Source organism: Sceloporus occidentalis, unplaced genomic scaffold, assembly GCF_023333645.1.
Source record: "Sceloporus occidentalis isolate IW3139 unplaced genomic scaffold, rSceOcc1.0.p SCAF_3, whole genome shotgun sequence".
Taxonomy (NCBI): domain Eukaryota; kingdom Metazoa; phylum Chordata; class Lepidosauria; order Squamata; family Phrynosomatidae; genus Sceloporus; species Sceloporus occidentalis.
In genome coordinates, this window is record NW_028316983.1 from 164034940 (window position 1) to 164044198 (window position 9259).

The 9259-nt window shown below is 51.8% G+C and overlaps 1 protein-coding gene across 2 annotated transcripts in view; it reads right to left on the reverse strand.

Moving 5' to 3' along the window:
- Positions 1-8944, reverse strand: part of TFAP2A (transcription factor AP-2 alpha) — a 28958-nt gene extending 20014 nt beyond the window's left edge. The window contains exons 1-3 of one of the 2 annotated variants that reach the window (XM_089516709.1): positions 8780-8944; positions 4758-4784; positions 2814-3248 (exon numbers count right to left, since the gene is read on the reverse strand). In XM_089516709.1, coding sequence (XP_089372835.1) covers positions 2814-3248; positions 4758-4784; positions 8780-8830 — 513 coding nt within the window. In that variant the 5' untranslated portion in view covers positions 8831-8944. Of the gene's footprint in view, positions 1-2813; positions 3249-4757; positions 4785-7719; positions 8464-8779 lie in introns of those variants that run through there. The other variant, XM_089516708.1, reaches the window with a different exon arrangement.
- Between the last annotated feature and the right edge of the window lie 315 nt (positions 8945-9259).

The following is a 9259-nucleotide window of genomic DNA, read 5'->3' on the forward strand; positions in this document are numbered from 1 at the left end:
GGGGTGGGAAGAAGAAGAAGAAGAGAATCATGTTTTCTAATTCCCAGCCTGACAGTCCCTCTGATGTGTCTGTGTTTACAAATGAGCACCAGCGCGGCTGAGAGAGAGAGAGAGAGAAAGAAAGAAAATAATAACAATCTCAACCAGGTTGCAAAATGTGTGGGTGATACCAGTGAAGCCCCCCCCCAGTTCACCCCCAAACTCCTCTTCTTCACCCCCCACCCCCCCTTCTAGGCTCTGTCCAACCCATAAGACCGAGGCTAACACAGTTTTCCATTCTGCCCTGGATTTATGCTCCTCTTAATTGTGCCTGATCTCAATGATTCCGGGTGGATGGTACGAAGTTGCTTTATTACAGGTTTTATAGTACTCAATGCTCTCATTTGTAACTTGCCTAAAGTGCTTCTGGATTTGAGCATAATTAAATTGAGAAATGTTCAGAAATGACGACTGCGGCCGTTCTCTTTGGATCTTTTTTTTCTCTTTCTTTTTAACTATATGGGGAAATATGATCCCTTCAAACAGGAGGCCCTCAACTCATAAAGTAAATGTAGTGGGGCGTAACGCTTTTATTTGTCTGATTTCTCCACCTTAGATGGAGCCCAAGCAAGCCGCCGACTGTTCAGGTTTTAAAATCCCGCCGAGATCTTTATGCCTAAATAATTCTCGCCCTCGACTTCACATCTCTTCCCTATACGGAATAATGGCACTTCTATGAAAAGGTTAACTGCAGCAGCAAGGGGGGGGGATTAAAAACGACCCCTTTCCATGACTCAAATTCCTTACCTATGTACCCCACACCCGGCCAATGAAGAAAACCCCGTTAAAGGAGCCTTCCACAACTCTCCTGTTCTCAAAGTCATCCGTTTTGCGACTGTTTTTATCTGCTTGATGCAGAGCTACGTCGCCTTAACGGATTTCAGGATCCGACTAAATTTAAAGAGGGAGTGGATGATAGGCAGCCGTTTAAGGATTTCAACCACCCGGCAACTGTGGGTTTTTTGTTTGGGGTTTTTGTGTTTTTGTTTAATTTCCAGGGATAAGGAATTATTCTCCTGAAAGGAATTGGAATAACGCCTCTTTGCAATTTAATGTGCTAAACAGATTCTGGGGTCTTAATACAATGTTAACAGAACGAAATTCCAGTAAAGAAAAGGACCTATCTTCGCTGTTTATCTCACATTAACCGAAACTCCAGCCAACATCAGATCACTTTACATGCTGATATCTAAACACACGTGCTGGGAAGTCCCATTGGTTTCAACCGGACTAATTCTGGTTTGCTTACAACGGAGGTTTCCTCCAATGTACATTTACGGAGGACCAGAATAGACCTCTGCTCTGAAGTAAGGCCCATTGGATATCACCAGGGTTTACTCCCAAAAAAGATTATAAGATTGCAGAGAACTGCAGCCTTATAACCACAACCCGTTCTCAAAATTATTTCCATGCTGTCCTTTTTCTTGGAAATTAAAAAAAAAAGGAACATTTCCCACTCATATCTCCCTCGCCGTTTGCTTACTAAAATCCGCCTTCACCTCCCACTTTAAGAAATGCATGCATTTATTGCAAAACATCCGAACATCATCAGTTGTTGTTTTGTTTTGTTTTTCCTGGGGTGGTTTAAATCCTAGGCGGTCTGTAATGAACTGCCGATTCCTCACCCCTCAGGAACTTTAAAAGGGGGTGGAATAAAACGTTTCCAAATCCCCCCACCCCATCAAGTGAACCCATCGGAACATCATTCAAACCCTTGCAAACCTGGGACTGTAAATCATTAAACTGTCAGCCGATATATTGGAGCAATATTTGATCCTGTAATTTGAAATGGCATTTTAGCTACACAACAACAACAACAACGGGGGAGGGGAGGAAGAGAGAGGGAGAGAGAAAGGGGTTCGGGGGAGGGGAATCACATCCACACACCATAGGCCCCTTCTCTCTCTCTCTCTCTCTCTCTCTCTCTCTCTCTGACCCACAAAAGCTTTCTGCCTGGTGTCACCCGCCACGAAATCACCAATTCGGCTTTCTGTTCCCAATTTCGGTTTTCACTATCAACGTCGGGAGGGAAGGGATCCTTTAGATGGCCTTGGCTTCCCCACACAATTCCAGCCAATGCTGGACAATAGCCTTTCCCAGGGTTCCGGCCATTCCCAATGAGAAAGACACCGGAATTTTATTTGAGGGTCAGGGAAATCAGTTCCCCTAAGCCAAGGGGTTGAGACACCAAAATCCTCAACTACAAAGATAGTCCTTGACTCCTTATTTTCAACCGATCGCCTTTTCCACCTGCCTTCCATTAAAAATAATAATAATAATAAATAATAAAGCCGTTTCCCGCAGCTTCCTACCCTCTTTTCCCCCATTCAGTTAAATCCTCCCATAATAACCCTTCTAAGTGGGTTTCTTTCGAGGGGGTGAGGAAGACTGAGAATTCATTCCACTACTCATCTCCTTTTTCCCCCAAGGGATGAAAGATTTGATACATGGGGGGCATATTTCAAGCGAAGGCTTTGCTACCTAAGAGAAAGGCCCTCCAATCTCCATGGGATGGAACCTATCCAACCTTCCCCAATTTGGAACTGACCCCGAAAAGGGGATCTGCTGGATTTCTTTCTAGGCAGGTCCTCACCCAAGAGATGAGAGGAAATGCTTCTTTTCCGTCGGGGGAAAGGGGGACCAAGAGGGATGGGGGACCCAGATCAAAAGAACCGCTCACAAAGCAGAGGATCACCACCACCCCGAACCAGATTCTGGGAGAAGAGAATTTGGGGAAGGGGAGGAATCTTGAAGGAGGCTTTGCTCGGCCTTACCGGGACGTCTTCCAAGGAGTGAGGTATGGAGTGAAGGGGGAGATCCCCCAGTCCTGAGCTCAAGCCGTGCGGTCCGTGCAAGAGGTCCTCGTGCCGCCGGTAATCCCTGCGGGGATCCAGGCCGGAGAGCTGGTGGGGGAGTCCTCGGTGCGTGTGCAAAAGGCCCGTCTCCTGGTTCTGCCTCTGTCCCGGCCAGCCCGGGTGCTGGGGCTGGGGCTGAGCGTGGAGCGGGTTCAAGCTGTAAGGGTCGTTAACGTGGGCATAGGGGTCTTGGGACTGCGGATAGATGGGCTGGTACGGCGGGGGGAAGTAGGGGGGCTGGAAGTCGGCGTTGGGGGTGTGGGAGAGCGGCGGGGCGCTGGTGTAGGGCGACTGGCCCACCGACCCCAACTGGGGCAGCCGGCCGGTCCCGTTGCTGGTCCCGTCGTGGCGGTCCTGGGGAGAAAGGAGGGTCGGGGGAGAGAGGGAGGCAGGAGACCCGGGTCAGAATCAAGAGCTTGTGTTTATACATCCCCCCCACCCCCCTGTATCCATATATTCCACCCTGTATCCAGTTTTCCGTTTGTTTGGTTCAAAACAAAAAGCAACAGTCTGAGATCCTAAAGGACATCAGCATCTTCACAATGATAATTATTTGCAACAACCCAAAAAAGGGAGCTTTCATGGGCAAAGGGACCAAGACCCTACATACACCAACTGCGGGTGCAGAATTGTTGTGTTTTTGTTTTGTTTTGTTTTGCTGACTGGAGAGGGACATCGTTTTCTTTTTTCGTTGAAAAGAGAAAAAATAATATGAAAATCTGAAGCAACATCTCGGGTGTGGGTTTGTGGAAATGGAGTGGCATCGTTTGAAGCCCAAAAGGGTGAAAGGGGAGAAGCATATCTCCATTGGACTTTTAAAAGGGAGAGAAAGCATTAAAAAGAAAGAGAGGGTGAGGAGAGAGGAAGCCTTATCACGGTTAAGGGTTGTTATTCGTTTTTCCAAGGCAAAAATTCGTTTTATTGTTGTTGTTTTTAAAAAATAGATCGCATCTTCTTAGGAAGGGAATATAGAAATAGGAGCAAAATGTGGTTTTCAATTTGGCGGAGGAAAGAGAATTTTTAAAATCCACCCTCCATAAAAAATGTGCTGCTTTGTTGATTGGAGCCATAACATAATAATAAAACACAATATGGGCTGAGATAGAGCGAGAGAGAGACCCTTAAACAAAGATTACACATATACCTATGAGCATACACAATATAATCTATGGAAACAGTGAAAATATTTATTATTATTATTATTATTATTAAAAAAGAGTAAAATAAATAATGGTGCAAAAGAAATAAAAGAAAAGCGGGTGAGGATGAAGAAGAACCTAAATGTAAATGATCTTGTTAGTGTACAATTGGGACTTGGGAGGTTATGAAATTATAGCCCACAGGTATATCCAAAGGAAATTAACAGCCACACAAATGGAAGGTGGGGGTAGGTGGGGTTGGGAATTTTTTATATATATATATATATATATCGTGAAGTGGTGCCTTGGACTTCCATCTCCCAAGGAAAAGACAGAAGGAAAATGATCGGAGGGAGAGGTTGGGGAAAATCATAACAAAACCGAAAAGAAAAGGGGAGGGAAAAGAAAGGAGAAAAACAATGGACGGGTGTGGAAGCTTGGCTAGCCCTTTGTGGTTAACTGGAAGCAGCCAAAAGAATTATAATGATAAAGAAGTGAGGCGGGGAGGGGGGTTGTATTCTTCCTCCCCACCTTTTTAAAAAGGGAGATGAGAGAGATCTCAGCAGGATGCGTAGCCCCCAGCAAGAGAGAGAGAGGGAATAAGGCATAGTTCAGCACGATCCCTCCTCCCGCCGCCGCCGCCGCCACACACACCCGACAAAATGAATTTTTTAATAAAATTAAAAAACCCAGCCCCGGAGAAGAGAAGTCTAAATCCACTCACCATCGCTGAGAAACTGTGAACTAACATCTGCGCGGATGCGGGGTTACCGAGTCAAGGCAGGAAAAAGGCAGAGAAAAGTATGGCTCTTTAGCACGCGTTCTCTCTCTTTCTCCCTTCCTTCCTTCCTTCCTTCCTTCCTGGCTCTGGCTTCCCTGCCTCTCTCTCTCTCTTGCTCTCGCGTGCAAGCTCTCACGCTCTCTCTCTCTCTCTCTCACACACACACACTCACACACCAACACACACACAATAGGAAGAGGAGCCCAGGTCTAGACTGCAACTCCCCCCAGTCCTTTCCAAAGCCCAGGCTCCCGGTCCTCCTCCGCTGGAGAAAAGCGTCTAGAAGCCATCAGGACTGGACCCCATGCAGCCCCGAAAGCCAGCGCCAGAGTCTGTCGGCAGAGCACGAGTCAAACTTGGGTGTGTGAATGAGTGTGAGTGTGTGAGTGTGTGTCTGTGGGAGTGTGTGTGTGTAGGCGCATGTGTGTGTCAGCCCCCTTCCCCCCTCCTTCTCGGGCTACTTCACGTGAGCTCCCAATGAGAGAGAGAGAGAGAGAGAAAGAGAGAGAGAGAGAAAGAGAGAAAGAAAGATCTGCCGCCTGCTTTTCCTTGAGCGTCCTAAGAGCAGATCTTCATGACTATTAATATTACACGAATACTTAATAAGGGAAGAATAGCTGGAAATCGAGCGTGAAGCGAGGCAGCAACTCAAGGCAGAGCCTGCTCTCAATGACGTCCATTGAAGGAAGAAGCGGTGTATCTAATCGGGGAGAGAGAGGAAGGGAGGGAGGGAAAGAGGGAGGGAAGGGGAAAGACAAAAAGGGAGAGAGAGAGAAAGAGAGAGGGGTGGGGAGGAAGGGGGGAGCGAGCCAGAGCCCGGCGTCTGACGAATCACAGGCAAGGGGCAACATTTTAAAAGGTTGCAGGGCATGGAGAAGCGAAAGAGAAAGAGCCAGCCAGAGCCAGAGGGTGGGAGACCAGAAAGAGAGAGAGAGAGAGAGAGAAGGGGGAAAGGAGGAGGAGGAGGATCCAGGGGAGGAAGGGGAAAGGAAAAGAAGGGGAAAGAGCAGCAGCCAGCCAGAGAGGAGGTAAGGCCAGGGCGGGGAGAGAGAGGAAGAGAAAGTGCACTTGAGAACAAGGCGACTAGCGTGTCAGGGCCCTGGGGGGTGAGAAAAGGAGAAGGAGAGCTGGGAGCTAGAGAAATGGAGGAGGGAGGAACAGAGCCGGGCCCATGGGAGCAGAACCAGCCCCAGAACCAGGGGATCGGGGATAGGGAGGGTGAGAGTGAGAGTGAGGAAGGCCGAGGCCGGCGAAGGGCGCACCTCGGGCGTCGTCTGGGCGAAGGAGGGCGCCGTCTGGGAGGAAGCGGAGGGGAGGCCCAGGAGGTCCCGCTCCTGCTCCTGGGCTCCGGAGGCTCTCAGCTCGGTCCCCGAGGAGCCGGTGGTCCCCCCGCCTTCCAGCTCCAGGCCCGGTTCTTCTGCTCCGGAGGCCTCCGAGGGCTGCGTCGCCTCCATGGCTCGACGGGCCAGCAAGGGAAGGGGAGGGGAGGGAGGGAGGGAAAGGAAGGAAGGCAGGGAAGGCCCGTCCCTGCTGGCTCCGGGCGTGGGATCCCCGTCCTCCTCGTCGTCGCCCCGCCGTCTTTGGCCCCTCTGCAAGGGCCCGCGGGGCTCGGCTGGCCCGTCTGGGGAGCCCTGAGGAGCTGTTCCCCCGGTTTGGGGCCGAGGATCGGGGGCAGGGAGAGGGAGGGAGGGAGGGAGGGAGGGAGGGAGGAAGGGGAGGCGACTGGGGCTCGGCTGGCCCGGACAAGCCCGGCTCCCGGCGCCGCGGCGGCTCAACCCGTCGGACCGGCTGAGCAACTCCTGGGATCAGGGGAACCGCCGGCAGAGGCGCTGGGCCTGCTCGGGCTTAGCCCAACCGGAGGCGCCGGGCCAGAGGCAGGTCTGGGCAGGAAGCCCTGGGCCCAGGGAAGAAGGAAGGAAGGAAGGAAGGAAGGAAGGAAGGGAACAACCCCGGAGAGGAGGGAGAAAGAGAGTCTTCCCCGTCTTCAGACTCGGCCAAAGGCTCTCCTGTGGAACTCCGGGATCCGGAAAGGAGGGATGTCCCCACGATCCCCAGGTGGACTCCACCAAGGTCTTTGGTTTCGAGGGAAACGTTCCAAGGCCTCCACAGAAGTTGTTGAAAAAGTCACATGAAATCCTCCCGACTCTGCAGCCCTGCCTCGGTTGGCGAGTTGGCTTGGAAGTCAAGCCCACTGCGCTCCGTGAGGCTGACTCGCGAGTAAGTGGGTGGAAAGGGGGCATCCCTAGCCAATGTCAACACAGAGATACATGCATACATACATACATACATACACACACGAAGTCACTTTCAAGCATTTCCCTCCCCGGTAGGGTCTCTCTCTCTCTCTCTCTCTCTCTCTCTTTTTGTTGCAACTATTTCTCAAGATTAACACAACACACACACACTCAACGCCTTCGCCCAGGTTCGTCCAAGCCCAGCAGGGAGGCTGCTCGCTGTTTGTTTGCCATCTGGGGGTGAAGCCACATGGGCAAAAATAAGCAAATAAAGAAGGCACCAAAGACACGGGCAAGCAAAGCCACAGCGGCAGGTGGGGCCCGGATGACTGGCTTTCTCCCCCCAAATGACTATGGGGATGGGAAGAGTCACCGGGAGGGAGGAGAACCCCACTTTGTCCTTTCCATCATTTGAGTGACCCAAGCCAACTCCACTATCTGTTTCTGACATTCATAAATCACAACAGCGACCCACGTTTGGTTTGCTCAACCTCCCAGGCTGGCCCACGCCTGATTCTTTCGTGTGCCCAGCATCCAAAAAGGAAACTCTTTCTGCTCTTGGGTCTGGCAACCCTCTTTGAAAGAGACCGAGAGGCGGTGTCAAATGGCCCGCTTTCTGCAATCTACCAGGAGGAGGGAAGATGCTGTGAAAAGGAGTCTCACGGGGTTACCTTATAAGGGTACTCACACTTCCAGAGCACCCTTGTCTGGACGCTGGCGGTCCCTCACCCTGTCTATTGCATCTTTGTGCCAATCCCTCTTTGACCATCAGCCTCTAACAGCCTAGGTTGGATCAGCCTTTCTCTGCCCTCTTTGGCTCCTCTGCCGTCAGAAAATTCGGGGCAGAAAGTGTTCAGGGAAGGCGCATCTCCAACCCTCTGGGTCTCTGTGCGCTCTCCTTCCTCCTCCTCTTCTTCTTCCTCGTCCTCCTCATCCTCATCCTCCTCATCCTCCTCCAGATCCTTGTTTCCCAAAAGCAACGCCTTCCAGGCGGCTCCGAGGGAGAAGGAAAGGCGTGCTCAGAGCCCAGCAGCATTCCCTAAACCCTCGACGACTGGCTGAGCAGAGGAAGAAGAAGGAGAAGAAAAAAGGGAAACATACAACGCCCAGAGAGGCTTGGCAATGGAGTAACCCACCATCCCTAACCAGTCCAGAAGCCACCACTCGGGAGCAGGAGCGGACTTGTGGATCCCAAGCAGTTCTGATCCCACCGTCGAAGCAAAGAGAGGACTCGTCCAGAGATCTTGGGGATCCCCCTACCGGCGCAAAGCTGATGGCTCCTTCGTTGGAGTTTTTCTTTTTTTCCTCCTCCCCGAAATCCATCCATCCATCCATCCCATCCGACCCATTCATTCCATCTCCTCTCCTCTTGCGCTTCTCTCGTGGATGGTGCTCTAGAAAGACCTATAGTTCTCCCCTCCCCTCCTCGCTTCCTTTGCTCCCCTGCTGATCTCCTTTGGCCAAGGTCGGTTCTCCCCCATCCCACCCCTCCTCAACATCCCCCAATGTGAAGCCTCCGCCTCGCCACCCCCTTTCTTTTACAAGCCCCCCCACCGGTCTCTAACTACAGGTCGGGCCAAGTCGGGTCCCCCGAGCTAGTTGGTTCCTAGGAGATCCTTCCTTTTGGTAGCTGGGGAAGGGAGGGATGGAAAGGGGGAGAGGAACAGGCGAGGAGGACGGAGGGGTCTCTCCTGATCTCGGGGGTGCCCCCAGCCCCTGCCAAGCGCTTACCTCACATTCCTCATACTTGATATTATCCGTCAGTTTCCAAAGCATTTTCATGGATTGGCGTGGCGAGAGACAAGTGAGAGAGAGAGAGACGGAAAGGAAGAGAGGGGGAGAAAGAGAGAAAGAGAAAGAGAAAGAGAGAGAGAGTGGAGGCTGTGATGCCCTGCCTGCCTGCCTGCCTTGCGCTCTCCTCTGGCATGCAGAGCGCGCCCGCTGGTGAGCTTCAGAAGAGGAAGAGGAGGAAAAGGAGGAGGAGGAGGAGGAGAGGAAGAAGAAGAGGAGGAGGAGGAGGAGGCGATCCGCTGTGCCCGCTCTGAGATCTCCCTCTAATGGTCGAAACTTTCCCCCCTCTTTCTTCCCTTAGCCACTCTTCTACCATCGCCGCCGCCTCGCCTCATTAGCATAGGGACCGCAGCCCAGTTGCGCCTCCCGCGCAACAACCTGGATGGGCGCAGCCAGCGAGGCAGGTAGCCTGGAAGGAGC